Genomic DNA, 16,467 nt, shown 5'->3' on the forward strand with positions numbered 1-16,467 from the left:
ACGAAGCAAAGAACTGCGAGATGCGGATTTGGGGGCGAGGAGAGGAAATGGATGAGAAAATCCGTAAGATTTTCGCAGGTATCATAAGACTCTGCAACGGGAACTTTTTGCAAGTAGCCTGGCAACACACGAGGCGCGTGCCGCCGCGCGTGCGATACGTTATCGTTACTATTTACTGTTTTGTCAAATTATTATTGTTGTCGTTGTGTCTATATTTTTATGTGTTTGCCCAATCGCCGTTGTTGTGGGGGTCGGTTGTGCGGTTTTGGCGGGAGACGAGAGCAGCCTCGGCGCGTGCCTCGCCCGCCCGCCTCTGCCTCGACGGCAGCGGCGGCCCCGCGGGTGATTGACGGCGGCGGCCGTTGGGGGAGGAAAAAAAAAGCCGCCGGTCGCTCGCGCCGTCCGTCCGTCCGTTGGGCCGTCCTGAGGCGGGGGCCATGGGGGCAGGAAACGAGTGAAAGGAAAGGGGAAAGAAGGAGGGGTGTCTCGCTCTGAGGTGCGCGCGAGGCCTCGCCGCCCGTTTCTTCCTCCTCAGAAGCGCCATGGAGGACCCGCTGCTGTCGGCGGCGCCCATCAACCCCAACAACTTCCCGGCCAAGCTGTGGCGGCTGGTGAACAGCCCGCGCTTCCGCTCCATCCGCTGGGACGCCCGCGGCGAAGGGCTCCTCATTGACCAGCCCTTGTTCGAGGCGGAGCTCCTGGGCGCCGGGGGAGGAGGAGCAGGAGGAGGAGGAGCCGGGGGAGGCGCGGCGGTGGCGGCCGTTGGGGGAGGAGGCCCAGGAGGCGATGGAGGCGGCGCCTCGGCCTCGTCGTCGTGCGTCCCCTCAGGGCCGCCCGCCTCCCCGGAGCTATTCAAGACCACCAACTTCACCAGCTTCATCCGCCAGCTCAACCTGTACGGCTTCCGAAAAGTGGTGCTGGGCCCGCCCGGAGGGGGAGGCGGAGGCGGGTCGGCCTCCTCTTCTTCGGCCTCCTCCTCTTCCCCGGCTTCGTCGTCGTCTTCGGCCCCCGGCGGCCCTTTGCACCATTTCCACAGCCCGCACTTCCGCCGCGACCGGCCCGACCTGCTGGTGCACCTCAAGCGCCTGACCAGCGCCAACAAAGCCAAGCTGGCCGCCGGGCTGGAGGTCACCAGCCGCCCGCCCAACCGCTTCCAGCGCCTCCTCAGCACTTCCCTGCACGGCGGGGAGGCCCTCCTGGCGCAGCAGCACCAGCACCACCAGCAGCACAACAGCCCCGCGGGGCAGGCCGCCGCCGCCGTGGCAGCAGCAGCAGCCGCCTCCGCCGCCGGGGCGGCCGCCAAGAGCAGCGACAACAAGCCCGGTGAGAGAGACGGCGCGACGCAGCAGCAGCTCCTGCAAGACCAGAAGGCTCTTGAGCACGTGCAGAGTAACCACAGCCTGTCAAGGGGAAGAGGGGCCGTCGAAAGAGCCTCCAGGGTTCAACCTCACACCCCCATCCACCCACAAAAAAAGCATTTAGTTTATTGAACAAGGGCAGCAAAAAGCTTTGTGGCACCCATTTTATGGATCTCTAGGCAGCAGTCCTAGCTCTACTTACCTAGCAGTGAGCTCTGTGGGATTCAGTAGAGCTTACTTCTGAGTAGACAAATTGCTTACAGACTGCTTCAATAGTTAAAAATCCCAGTGCGCTGTGCAAAAGAATGAAAAGCATTCAATGCATGTTTTAAAAAACACCAATATAAAATAACAGCGTAAAATAAAAGTTATCTGTCACCAGTAATATATAGGCCAGGTAAATAGAAAAAGCTTAGATGGAGCGAAGACATTTTTAGCATATGTAGTTGGCATGTGCCTTAGTTCCAAATATGAATTAGCTAAAGATGAAGCTTAAAATTGAAAAAAGGCATAAACATTCTGCTTCAACAGAATCACCAAGTGTTGCCCACAGTTGACAGTTCTGTCAATGTGTAGATTACACATATGTATATGGTCACACAGGATGGAAGTTCATGTCATAATAAATATACTAGCCTTTAAGGTGCCACAAAACTTGGTCTGCTGCAGAAACAACACACAGTGACACCCCCCCCCCCCCCGTTCTTAGCAGCTCATGGAGAGCTGCTGCCACTCAAAATACATAGAATTGGACTGTATGTTCATGGCCCCTTACAGCAAAATTCACTTTCATTTTTACATGGAAACTTCTAGTCCCACATAATGGTTGGATGTGTGAATGTGGATGCAGTTACTCAGTGCTGATGTGGAATGCATATGACAGGCACGCACCAGAGTTTAGTTCTAACATTCAGATTTAAGCCCCCTATGAACACCTCCCACAAGTTGAAAGCACCTTGGTACCACATGTGGACATAGTTCCATTCATACACATGCCTCTGCCCAATTTCCTAGGGTATGAAAATAGACACTCTTGAAATTCATCTAGTCTCTTTTCAAGTAATCATGCCATTCACTTCAGTTCTAACATTCTCTGAAACAGCCTTTTGGTCCAGATTAAACCTCATCCTCCAGATCTATAATCACAAAAACACTTGTTTGAATCTCTCACTGCGTCCGTATGTACTGACTCGAAGGGCAGGAGGAAAGTCCATTTTGTTACCATCTTAAGCTATCCAGCTTCTGAGTACCATAGGGAAGTTCAGATACCTCCACAAGCATCTAGTTTATATTAACTAAAATTAAACACGCAACCTCAAAAAACAAGATCACAGGATATTCACAAAGTCATATTCCAGAAGGTTGCTGGTGGTAGCAGGTGCTCTCATCCCCTCTCCCACTCCACGTGTTTCAGCTCTGCAATGCCTTAGCTGAGAAGACTCCTCCCACCACAAACTCCATCTACATTACTGTTGCATTCATTGCAATAGAGATGTGGGGCAGGATTCTCTTCTAGTGCAAATCAGTGCAGAATAACTCCCCGTTCATGATACTATCCTATTGCATAATGCATATACTGTAAATTTCAAGTTTGCTTTCCTCAAAGGACAATGGAAAATAAAGAACCTGTGATCCTAGTCAGGACTACAATTTATTAATTTATTTTTTAGAAGAGACAGGTGGTTAAGTGGACTGAATTTTGCTGCGTAGATAGGCTCACAAATACATTTTATCTGCTCCCGACATTTAGGGCAAGTTTGCACCAGCTCATTTTGTACACTAGTTGTCGCTATATACTGCAATTAGCTGGTGCAGTTTGCATCTTATATCACTCGGTGTGTCCCCCCCCCAAGAAAAAGTAGAGCACTTTTATAAAGAAGAATTGACTCCTACAATGCCCCATGAGCAAATCAGGTGTTGCTAAACAAATTGGACTATTTCTTATCCTAGCCATTGTCTCACTCTTCCTTTACTACTTTCCTCAGCCCAAGGAATAATGATATTTTTATAGACGCTACAACTAAGCAACATTCACAAGCCTCTCCTCTTTTGCATACCCAGTAGGTTCAAAAATGACTGCACATTATTTCGAGCCCTAGCCCCAAACCCAAAGAGGAGGTTGTGTAGCTGATGGTCCTACTAGGTTGATGAGGCAAAAGGAAAGGAAACAGGAGGCAAAACATTGGGTTGGAGATTGTCCTTCCTCCATTTTTAACACAATATACATTTTTAATTGATATCTATCCTCCCCCCAGCTCTGCCTGAGGAGGAAATGTATAAACATCACAAATGGGTGAAAGTACTGCTAACCTCTGCAGGGAGATAAAGAAAGGCCCACCCTTTAGAAGAGCAGTGCATTTGCCTGAGATATACACCTTATAGACTCTTCACACAACACACAATTCCTACACAAATATCACATCCATACAAGAAAAGCCCACAAATACAATAGAATGTGACAAATAGGAAACAAATTTATTTAAAACATTAATACACTTATCCTCAGTTTAGCTCAGGGAGGTGAACAACAATGAATTAAAGCAATGTTAACTGTTTTAACAGTGGAAATGCTGAAGCAGCAGGTTGCCATTAAAAATATTTTAACTAGAGATCCTATAGGAATAAAAATAAAAATACAAGGACAACTTCTCAAGGTCAAAAAACTTTCCTGAAGAGGGTTTTATCCATCAGTAGAAGGCCATTAAAAAGCAGGAAAAACTAGCCTTTCAGAGGTAGTTCCAGGGTGTGAGTGCAGCCACTAAAAAGACCCACTCCCTGATCACAGCTAAGCAAACTGGGAACTTTCAGGTGAATACGAGGCTTCTGTAAGCAGGCAGGTTTTTACATGAGAAGGCAGTTGTTCAGAAATCCTGGTCCCAAATCGTGAACAGCTTTAATTGTCATCACCAGCACATTGATTTGGGTCCAGAAATAAATTGGAAGCCAGTGCAATTGTTTCAGTAAAGGATTTATGCCCTCCCAACAGATGCAATCCCCTTGCACCCACCCTGGTTAACAACCTGGCCAGAGACTTATGGTAGTTTCCATGCACTTCTCAAAGGCAGCTCCAATAATCTAGACATGATATAAGTAAGGTATGTGTCACCATGGCCAGCTCTGCAGTCTCGAGGAACAGACGTAGTGTATCAGCTGACAGTAATTTATCTATGGTTTAGACTACTATAATGTATTTTGTGTGCAGTTGCCTTTGAAATAAGTTTGGAAACTCTGGTTAGTTTAAAAAAACCAAACAGCTGTCAGTCTGCTAACTGGGAAAGAGTTATAATAAGAGCTCTGCCTCATGAGACTGAAGGCCTATCTAGTCCAGCATTCTGTTCTCTCAGCAGCCTACCAGATGCCTTTAAGAAGCCCACAAGGAGAAGATGAGTGCAACAGCACTTTATTGATTTGTGATTCCCTGGCAGCCAGCAGTTGGTATTCAGGGACATACATAGTCTGAATGGCCTGGTCTGTTTCTAGACCCAGCTCTGCATACTGGTGCTTACCTTTAGAGCCCTTCAGGGTTTGAGACTGTAAATAATAATAATAATATAGCAAGTGGCAACCAGAAAAAGGAATGATAGTGTCCCATTTCCAAGGTATGCCTACTAAAGATGCTCTCCTGGCTTTCCACGCTGATGCTGTTTTAGCGTTAGTTAAAGCTCTTTCTTAGTTATTTTAATTGTGAATATTAATTTCTGGTTAGTTTTTTATTTGCTCTTCTGTTTCTTTTAGATTTTATTGGGTTTTCGTTTCTTTATTTTAAAATTTAATAACAATAGTGTGTATATTTGTTATAAACTTCCCAGGGATCTTTTTGGGGTGCAGGACACAAATACCTTAATATATAAATGAAAACTATGCAAGGAGCCCCCATCACACTGCACTCCTCCAGTTTCAATTTGCACATATAATTTAAAAGAGTTTGCAACAATGATGTGGCAGTAAAGTCAGGCTATTGGCATCATAGTCCTGCCTGCTATCTAAATGGCATCTTCTGATTCTGAACTGGAAATTCAGGCTGTGTATCCCTCTAAAGTTTAAACTTTGTAGTGAGATTCTGGGCGTACTTTGATGTGAAAAACAGTAAGGGCTCACAGTTAAATCCTGGATCAGGGCTGTACATATGGATAGATAAATATGTCAATTTCAGTTTCTCATTTTTCCAATCTTAAATCCAGTTCACATTTCTGCAGCAATTTTTTTTTTATAATCCTCAAGAAAATGTGTCAGCTATTAATGTGAATTTCTCACAATAAGCACATTTCTGCATGCAGTTTTGACTATTTTTTTTGCAAGCAGTTTCCCAGATGCAGAATATGTTTTTTGTATGTTATTTTCAGTAATAAATGCATTTTTGTGCACACTTCCCCCAAACTCAGCAAATACAATAGAAATAAAAATCATAAAAATCTTTAAATCAGAAATAATTTAAAATGCTTGCTGAAATAAAAAAAGGTCTTGCTCTTTGTAATATTTTAATTATAGCTAATATTGAGGTAGCTACTGTTTTATGCTTGTTAATAATCCAGTGAATACTTTCTTTCCCTCCCCCTATGCAGCACCGCTGACTTTAGGACAGTTTCACCGGTCTTTTCGGCGAGATAATTTATCTCCATACTCATACCTGTCACCATCATCTCACAACCAAAATACCTTCCCACTGAAAGGTTCAGAACGGACTCCTCTTCCTCCAAGAACATGGCAGAACTCCCTTGGGATGCTCCCAGGGCAAGTGGAGACATCAACTTTTTCTGACAAAGGAGTTCCATTTCCTGTGCTCCAGAGGTTTCCAACTGAGGTAACTTACACTCTGCAGCCCAGCGCTACCTCAGTGCACATTCAGCAAGGACCACAGACGATTGCTGCATCATCCCAGAAATATACCAGTTACGCAGCTTCAGCACCATACTCCCAAGCTTACTACCCAACAGGTAACCTGATCTAGGTATTTCAGAAAACAACAACATACAAGTGTGCTTTAATGCAGGGTGGGCAGAAAGCAAATGGTAGATAACCGGATTATTCAGACTAGATTGGGAAGAGTTTCTGACTCCCAGTTGTTTAACAATAGCAAGAGCAGACCGCCGCTCTCCTCACCTAAAAAAAAAAAAAGCCTGTTAGAAGCTCTGATCTGTAGTAATTCAGATATAGAATGATACTTACGTAGGGTATTCAAGTGTAGGGCTCATGGATTATAGGGTAAACCATTTACTCTGCCCCATGGGCCACTACTTTGAATCTGGCTTCCTTCACAGGCACAATTTTGTACCTTTATCTAGTCGCAGGACATTCATTTGGTGGATTTCTCATCAAAGTAAATTCCACAAGCCTAATGTCTGTCCAGGATGAATATATATTATGTATTGTGGGAAGAAGAAAATGAAAATAAAGTAAATCCATTTTGCTTTTCCGTCTTGGTCCAAACCCTAAACAAATGCTTGAATTTTTTCCAAAAGATACATCCTGTTTGAACAGTGCTTGGCCCTTTATACAAGACTTATATCACTGCATTTGAACACTGGAGAGTTAAGTAGGCTTTCTCTGTATTAAACAGGTTTTTTAGTACTGGACTGGCATTAGTTAAAAGGCACAGGTCATTGTGGATTATTTTTTATCTCATAGTCCCATCCACTGTCCTCATTATATATTTTGGAAGGAAACTTGTGACACTGTTGTAGGGCATTTAGGGTGGAATCATCCTTCCTCATTTTCTATTTTTTTGCAGTCCATCCACACAACATCGTTACCAATCTTCTTATTTTCCTGGAGGCTTTTCTTATGGCTATTTGAAAAATGGTTCATTGTGCTCCTTTTTCATCTTTTCAAAAGTTGTGGTTTAATTGCTTATAGTGGGCAGAGGAATCTATCACCATTTTTCATATCTGCTGCAATTGTTTTCTGGTGTATGGGTTGGGAACGCTGTATTGGTGCTGCTTTCCCAGTAGGGAGACAAACTTCAACTGATCAGTGTTCCTGGATGTATTCAGATCTTACCACAATGGCGCACAACCAGATTCAGAAGAAGGAATATATAAAGTGAAGTGACCTCTGAAATACAGTGGACATTATGTGAATAATGTTGTGCATATACAATATAATATGTTACATATGGGCAGAGAGACAAAAGTATGAACTTAACAAAAATATCACAACAGAAGGACAGAAAAAATTAGATACTCTAAACAAAGTGTATGCCCACTAAGGAACAGGCTTGGCTTATGGCTCTTCCTTTGTTCACCTGAAAATTATGTTGCAATACTTCCCACCTTTGCCCCCCATTGTTTAATTCATTCATTCAATAATGGGGGGAAAGTTTGTATGCACAGATCAGCTCTTGTGGGAACAAAAAAAGGATGCTTCACTTGGAACAGATTCATCTACTAATTGGAAGCATACATGCAGAACAATCTGGCTTACACATCCCTCTGCACCAGGCTTGTTTGGATGAGTCCCAAGAAGAGCAACAGGTACGCAGCCGTCTCTTCTTGTGGCTTCCTTGCTAAGATTGGGTTTTAGGTACCACTACTGGAGCCAGGTTGGGACAGATAGATCTGACCTATGGGACACAATTTATTGTAGAAATGTTGTGCAAACCAGCCCTGAGTCTGGTTAATCACCATTCTTGTGCTTGGAAGGTGTTTTTCTGGGTCATATAGAGAAGTAACCCCCATGGGGTCTTTTTTGCCAATATTCAGAGCATGGTGCTTGGGCTATCTACATGAGGTTTTACCTGCAGCAGGCACCTCTAGCCTAGATTCATTACTTGCCTCTTATTTGGAGTGCATTACAGCCTGCCATGCCAGCAGTGAACTGATTTCATTTTAGTTTGGATGAGACAAGCAGTTCTTTAAATTTTAGAGCTTTTGTTTACAACACAATAAGTTTGCAATTGCCACTCATTTGTTGGGAGAGTATGGATCCTGATATATCTTGAGGGTTTTTCCGGTCCTAGTTACAATAGTAGGAAAATGTAATTGCCCCTTGAGCTGGTACCACACTTGTGAACATAAGTTGGTTGCCAAATTACAGCAACTGCCCTGTGGGAAGGGGCCTCTGGTGCCTGCTCCTGCTCCAGTGAGGCTGGTGTGGTTCTTGGGTCACCTCCAAACTGTTGGTTTTCTGAAGGGATTCAAGCACATACCAGAAAATTTGGGTTTGCACAAGTAAAGTGGATTAAAGGGCTCTCTTGCCCCAGTGAGAGAAATCCACTTAAAAAAAAATAAAGCTGACTTTTTGCAGATGGAAAAGTGATGGGAAAATGTGTGGGATGAACACGGGATTAACAGGCAACACCTCACAAGCAGATCAAAATGAGTTTTCAATGTTCTATAGCCTCTCTGCAAAATCAGAACTCATGACCAATAAAGACTTTATATAGTCTAGCCTCCATGTAAGCTTTGTGCAAGCAAATGTAGAAGAGCTCTGTTGTATTTTATAAGTGCTGTTAGCCACCTTGAGGACACTAGTGAAAAAGCAACTAAAAAAATTATACATGAGTGCAGCGTGGAATTTATTTGTTTAACAAAATTTATGTAAAACCAAAGAAACATCAAGTTGGAAATACGGTTGGAATTGGAAAAATTGGAATACGGTTGCATGATTGTTATATACCTTTTAAAGTGTGCTTTGTAAGATCACCGCGAAAAGCAGTACAAATCCATACTCACTCATCCCACTGGCTGATGTTCTAAATAAGTTTTATCATTTATGTTCATGTATGGTGTGAATGTCTTCTAAATTAAGAAAGAAAACTGGAAACAAAATAAGATAGACATTTATTCATACGTCAAAATCTAGACATTGTTGAGCAGGACCATATACTTTTCAGTAGAGCATGGGATTTTTAAAACGGAAATAGTAGCAAACATCAGCAAAGCTATTCTCTCTTTTGGCAAGAGTACCCTGCTATTTTTGAAACCCTGTGTTTTTGCTTTCTATGTACGTCTTTGCCAAGCTGTGCATTCCTCCTCTTTAATACCTCTCTGAAACCAGACTGTTCCTTCTCCATTATGTGCAGATAGAATATTGCATTTTTGTGCTAGTTTGGAGCTAGTAGAACTATAGTATGTATTTAAAAATACAATCCAGAGGGGTTTATTAATGGTTGGGAAAGTTTATTATTATTATTTTACCTTTTCTTCCCCTTTCCAGCTGTATTACAGTGTTGCTCTCCACCTACCCACATGGATCCCTTAAGTGGCTGTGCTAGTCCTACTGCCTCAACCTATACACACTGCAGTTATTTTCAGGTGAGTCAAATAAGCAAGTACATTGGCCATGATTTAATGAGCCACTTTAGGCATACCTAATGCAATATTTGACTTTGAAGAGCAGACTCTTTTGATGTGCACATCGCAAACTGTTTTTGAAGTTGTACTCTGCTTCAAAAGTGGCTTGCTATATGCCAGAGAGGAGATGCAGATTGAGAAACACAAGACCAAAGCTTCCTTGGTCACACAGAACAAATTGAACATGTCTTTGGATCATAGCCCGTGTATCAAAAGAGTTTCATTCTGGTTCGCTACTTCAGCTACATATCAATGCATAAGAAACGTTGTTTTGCAAAATTGAAAAATAAATGGAAAGAAAACACTTCATATAATCAGAGAGCTGGAAGGGACATTGTAGGTTATCAAGTCAATGTAAGATCTGCAATGGAAGAGACAACTACAGCATTCTTGACAGATGTTCATCCAGTCTCTGCTTAAAATGAAAGAATAGTATGTGAACTCTTTACATTGTTTTGGAGCCAAATGACTGATATAAACAAGTACTCACAAATAACTATTTAAGTTTGAAAGAGAAGTAAAATTACTTTTCCTTTTAAAATCATTTTCTTCTAAAATCGTTTTGCCTTACAAAAACCTTAACTAAAACTGTCTTTTGTTTTAGAAACATTTTGTCTGAGGCCTTGTTATTCACCCCATGTCTCATTGCCATACCACTTTACCCACTATAGGGAGTAGGATGGGTCAGTTAAAGTCCAGAAGGCTAAAGGGCTGTTTAGTGGAGGCAGCCAGAAGATACACACACACACACACACACACACTTGGTGGGCTTGGCTTGGCTTGGCTGTTTACCTCTCTTCTCTCACAGTGCAGGCCACAATCCTTTCCATCTGATGTGTTCATGGTATTGAAATAAAACATTTTTGTTTTTCATGAACATCAAAAATGCAGCAGCTCAGTGGTAGAACACCTCATTGAAAAGTTATCAGGTTCAATCCCCAGCTTCTCCAGCTAAATCTTTGTAAATCAGCAGCAGCCGCATCATCATCATCTCGATGCACCAGGGTATCTGACATAGTATAAGAAGCTTTCCGTGTTCATATGTTCCTAACCCAAAAGGCATTAATAATGCTTCATGCCCCTTGTCTGCTCCATACTTATAAATTACACCTCATTAGACAAGGCATATTGTTCATTTGGTTGGACAAATGGAAGTGTTTGAAGTATTAAGCCAAACCAGAATGATAATGTTAACATGGTTTTAATGCATGTTTGTATGTGATTTGGTGGCATATAACATTGTTTGTGGAGGGCCCAGTTGACATTGTTGAAAGAGCATAATGTATATGCCAAAAACAAATAGATAAATGGAATAAATATATTTGTTGCCTTTACCTTGCCAGAACCCACCAATGCAATCTTCATACCCTGTTGAATTTCTACCTTCTAACTGGTCCTGCAACACCTCTGATGAAAACAAGAAGACAGAAGTAAACTTGGAGGCTGTCTTCCAGATTGTAGATGAGATGCATTCATCCCCCAAGTTGGAAATGGTGAAGGTGGAACCAGTGGAGAGCCAGTGTCCTACTTCACAGCCAAACCGAGGCCAGCAGTTACTAGTTAATCCAGGGAACAATGATGCACCTTCTTCAGGCCAAGCTAGCCACCTAGAACCTCTGACACCTGTGGGCTCAGATATTACATCCTTTGTGGTGGAATCAGAGCAAGCTATAGCATGCTCCTTGCCGCAGTCTCCTGAGTTTATTTACACTATCCACACCACTGAACCAGTGGAGAATACTACAGCGCAAATAGTGCAGCAGCCTGCAGCCACGCAGCCAACACCAGCAAAGCTGAAAGAACAGCTGAACCAATCTTCAACACAGTCTTCCATGGTGTTTGTACAGGAGGAACTTCCCTTCAGTCAGCCGCAGGTATGGTGTAATGCAGTGCAAAGGGGTACGACATTCTGCAGTGATAACCTAGCCTGAATATTTTTATGTGACAAACCAATATTTATATTACTACCAGTATAACTTATATTTACAGCATTGTTCATTTTCCAAAGTTATAAACATAAATATTCCATATTGCATGTCACATAGACTATTTAGATCACTGTATAGCTTTTGCTGAGAGACGTAATGCAGAAAGCTAGTGTGGTACAGTGGTTAGTGGGCTAAGACTGGGGAGACTTAAGTTCAAGTCCCCACTCAGCCAGAAAGCTCTCACTGGTTGACCTTGAGACAATCCTTTTCTCTCAGTCCAATCTTGCTCACAAAATTCTGAGTACATATAAGATAGGGTGTAGGGAAAACCCTAGTCACTTTCTTGGTCTCTTTAAAGTAAGGGCAGGATATAAATGTTTCAAATAAATAATATGGTGTAAAGTAACATCTTCAAAGGACTGTTAAAAGGACATTTATGTGAACACTTCATGGGAGATTTTTTGTGCATTTTTTTAAGGAGGATCCCAGTATCAAGTGTCAGACAAATCCATCAGAGACAGTTGTGTCTTCAGAGCAGATAGGATTCCTCCTTTCGGAGGTGGGTCCTCTCAGCAAATGTGCCAAAGATTCAGTTTCCTCCATCCAAACCAAATGCAGAGAAAGAAGGAGCAGTTCACAGAAAGGCAAATCCCCTGGTAAGAATGGCAGGCTTTAAGGATTTGTTGAAATAAATGTATTGCTGTGCGCCACCTCAATCTCTGAGCTGTGTGAAATTCCTGGGCTTCCAGGTGCTTACCCAGGAGTTGTGCTTTCTTTTGGAAACGAGGCACAGCAGAGACTGAAGTGTCTTTATGATATATGGTTTATTTACACATATATACAACCAGAGCCTTCAATGGAAGGGTTAACAGTATTAGCACCCCAAGAGGTTTTTGTTTCTCCCATAGCCACAGGCTTGGATTCAAACAGACACCAAACATTGCTTTTGACTCTCTTTCTAGCTTGCTGCTTTTCTTCTAGGTCACACCCCTCCTAAACTCTAAATTCTGGTTTTATCTGTTGAGGGAGGGGCCCCCAACCATTTGTGTCTCCCACGGAGCCCCTAAGCCCCCTTAAGCCTCTTTAACAGCTCATCACCCAGGCCATCACCTCACAGGAAGCTAGGTTGGCTTGATTAGATTTTAACATTTGATGGATATAGGGATTAATGGGGTCTGGTACCCATAAACTCAAAGCAGTTTTTATACTGCTTTGGAATGTGTACCAGCCATAAGATTTGACTGTTGCTTTGTATCTCTCAGGACTGAATTAGATTTGTTAAAACTGAGGGTGTTGTGTTCTCCACACTCACTATAATGTCACCTCTAAAAATGGCTATACCTTTCCCCCCGTTTTTATTGAACTGAGTAAAATTTGCAGACATAGCAGATCATCCAGGGGTTTTGTGCAGAGCACCTTTAAACTTTGATTTTTTAAAACAAAGGGAAAGTCTACATTTTCATTTTCTGCCATAGTTGAATGCAATTTGCAGGTATGGTCACCCCTTCTGAGGGAATGGAGCCTGCCTAATTTCACAATGATGGCTGTAGTGATTCTCCTGCAAGGACAGAATTTACCATTTTGGGGCGGGTACATAGGTGATGAAGTGGGATGGCGGTGGAAGAAAGAGCATATATCCCTAGGAATGGGGTGGGCATGTATCACACCCCAGCAAGGGCTCAGTGTTAAAGATGGTTAGCGCTAACAAGAGTTTATTCATAATCAAGGTGTGAAGCTGGTTAATAATCCTGGTTAGAGAATGCATCATGATTAACCTTGGTTCCAGTGTAACCTTTAACAGTGATCAGAGTGACTGAGGAAGACATTAAACATGAGAGGCAAGCAGGTAGGGGAGGGAGTGTAGGATCTGCTGACCTGCTGCTGATCACTGGACAATGATTAAGGGACAGAGTTAAACCTCTGTTTGCCCTGTCAGTAATACATTTTTAACATGAATCACATTGTAGATGAGTAGGGGAGAACTACATGTTACATTACACTCTTGTGTCATGAAATCCTGATCCTTTGCAGAGCAAACCCTGGAAGGCGTGCACTGCACTAGACAAGGGTTTGGCAAAAAGGAAGAGCTCCATCATTCTCTGGGACTCTGCTCGTACAGAAGTTGTTGTTTAATTTATGAATGACCTTTTGCAAGTGTTTCAAGGCAGTTAATAAATATGCCATAAATACTGCTAAACAAATTTAAACCACACAAAACAACTAAATATAGATTTTAAAATAATACAAACTGGGCAACTAGACTGAGATCTTTTGATTCAGAAACAAAAATATCTTGAAGTGCTTCTAGAATGTACAGACTCTGCGTACCTCTTGTGTGCTGTTCCACAGAACAGGGGCAGCTGCCCTGAAAGCCTTGCTCTAAGTTACTACTGAGTGGGCTGGCTGGATAGCTCAGCTGGTTAGAGTGTAAGCTTCTGTTACTGCTGCCAGTGCTCTGGAACCATTTTAAATTTACTGACATGGGGCTTGAATCTCCCAAGGATAAAGGCAGGTATTGGTGGGTGAGTTTCATGTGGAAAGTAACTGGCAAGGGAAGGCCTGAGCACGCATTTCTGCCTCTTAAGATGTAGCATGCATTTCCAGTGCCCTCCAAAGCAGATATTGAATTGCCCTTTCCATTCCTCCTAGATCTACATCTGCTAGTGGATGTGGCTTGCAAACAAGAACATTTTCCAAAGGAAGAAGAATTAAGGGAGTGAGAACTTGGTGGAAACTGTGTGCAAATGCTGAGTAGTGGCCAGCTGGGGAAGAGCAGTGCCTTTCACTCCAAAAGGACTTTGGATACTTTTACTTCGTTAGTAACAAAGCACTCTCCTTATCTGGTCATTTTTGTTTCACATGTAAATAGTCCCGTCATTGTTTTTATTATACCTCTTTCATAGGTTTAAATATTTTTTCTGGTCAATTTCTCCTGATTTATTTGCCCAAAATCTTTAAAAGTAGAAAACATGGTCTCTTGATAAACAGGAAAACTTAACATCCTCAGGGAGCTGTTCCAGTTGCAGAATGTTCTTTGTTTTGCACTGGAATGTCTACACTGTGTTGTAGCAAACAGCAGCAGCAACTTCTCCCACCCTTAGGACTGTTTAAAATTCATTTGGAGAGCATTTAAAGGTGGAGGGTTTTCCAAAATGAACAGAACTCAAAGGAACTTGAGGTCTCAAAATCTGAGGTCCAAATTGGTCATTAATTCTAGAAAGGCACTCAGAATGATGAGCTCATATTCTAGGTGATTGCACAGGAAGTTTTCTTCTTTTTTGCATCTGTTCCTTTTCAACAGCAAATATTATCTTGTCTAAGAGAACAGCTGCTGCATATTTTATGTTAATGTAGCATTCTTGGGTTTTAATAATTTCCTCATTCTAGAGGCACTTTATAATAATTAGTTAAGGCAATTGTTATTTTACTATATTGCTTAGTTTAAATATATCTTCTCAGGCTATTTTAACTTGTTTAACGTAATTATATTTATTGATAATATATGTTAAAGAGCCATGTCTTTGCACTCCTATTTATTTGTGTTGTAAGTATATTGGTATATATGTGTGTGTGTTTGTGTGTGAATGATGTAGCACGGTGAGAATGTGCTTTAAGCTAGTTCACTCATATTTTCAGTGTCAAATTCTGCAACTGTGAAAAATGCACAAGAAAGTACTTGAAAAAAGCAGAGAGAACAAACAGATCTGCAGCTTATTGCTCTCTTACATTCGTTATCTCCCAGTACCCATGTGAACAGCAGGATGAACCAAGGTCAGATGTACATACTCGGCTGGAGCCTCATATTAGACAGAGATCTTAATGTTATGTCTTTTCCTTCAGAAATGCCATTGCATATCTTACCAGATATTTTGAATACTTTGAGATTAGTCTCAATTAGTCTTCTGCAACCTTGTTTGTCCATCTTGAAATTCAGTATTATTTTAAAACAAGCAGGTCAAATTGAGCTGGGAAATGCTATTGTAATCAGGGACTATCTAGCAGAGTCTCTATGAGATGCTGAAACTGAATGGTAAGAGTTGTAGTAGTCATGTTCCTTGAATCCAAAATAGCTTAGCGATGGGTGTTTGGTGCCAGACTAGTATTGATCCATATTAATGCGGGCAAAGCTGATTTTTTTAACACTCCTTCATAGGATTATTCCAAAATATCTCTAGTAGTCATTTATGAGCAATCAGTAAAGTAAGAGCTTTCACATGGGTCTGCAGTTTTAAAGCGGAATTAGGAAATTGTAGTATTTATTATCTTTCTCCTGTCCATGAGCTAATTGAAACAAAGAGGCCAAGGAGCTGGATCTCCTGCCATATTTATAGGCACAATTATTTAATTTTACTGGCTCTTGAGCATTTGTAAGATAGCAAAAGAGAAAGGACATTCACACTGTCTAAAGAAATCTGCTTAGAAATCTGCACAGTATCGCTGAAACTAATAGAACAGGGTTAACTCTCCAGAACAGTCTTCTCAGTGTTTCCACAGTTTTAGCCCTAATGTATGTAGTCAATAAACAATAAAGTGCCCACTCCAAAGAAGTCTACAGTTTCGTAGTTTGTTTTAAATTGAGTAGTGAATTACAAAAACATCCCACCCACTAAGTGTGAAAGGAGACTTGCATATCCATTGAGTTGCAACCTTCTACTGTAATGGTACAATTCTGTCTTAAAGATCCAACAGCCAAGAAGCCTTAGGAAGTGATGGAGGTACTGTTCTGCCGCTGAAGACATAGCCACACCAGTGGAATGACTGGTAGACCTCCCCTAGTATGTTGGTGGAAGCCTCCACCAGTGTGGATGATCTGGAGTGGACAGAAACAGGGTGTATTGTGGGCATAAAAGTGTTACTCTGTATTGCTTCTCTTTATTTAAAGCAAGAAGT

The 16,467-nt window shown here is 42.0% G+C and overlaps 1 protein-coding gene across 2 annotated transcripts; it reads left to right on the forward strand.

Annotated features, from left to right (window-relative positions):
- Window positions 1-279: 279 nt before the first annotated feature.
- HSF5 (heat shock transcription factor 5) lies at window positions 280-16,124 on the forward strand. Of its 2 annotated transcripts, none has more exons than XM_080984011.1 (6): window positions 280-1,389; window positions 5,921-6,292; window positions 9,513-9,610; window positions 10,993-11,523; window positions 12,056-12,233; window positions 14,227-16,124. In XM_080984011.1, the coding sequence occupies exons 1-6, from the start codon at window positions 543-545 to the stop codon at window positions 14,295-14,297; spliced, it is 2,097 nt and encodes a 698-aa protein (XP_080840137.1). In that variant the 5' UTR covers window positions 280-542; the 3' UTR covers window positions 14,298-16,124. The 2 variants fall into 2 exon arrangements, with proteins under 2 accessions (XP_080840137.1, XP_080840138.1); XM_080984012.1 differs by having other exon boundaries at window positions 285-1,323.
- The last annotated feature ends 343 nt before the right edge of the window (window positions 16,125-16,467 follow it).

The sequence above is a fragment of the Podarcis pityusensis genome (genome assembly GCF_964106645.2).
Source record: "Podarcis pityusensis genome assembly, chromosome: 15".
NCBI classification, from domain to species: domain Eukaryota; kingdom Metazoa; phylum Chordata; class Lepidosauria; order Squamata; family Lacertidae; genus Podarcis; species Podarcis pityusensis.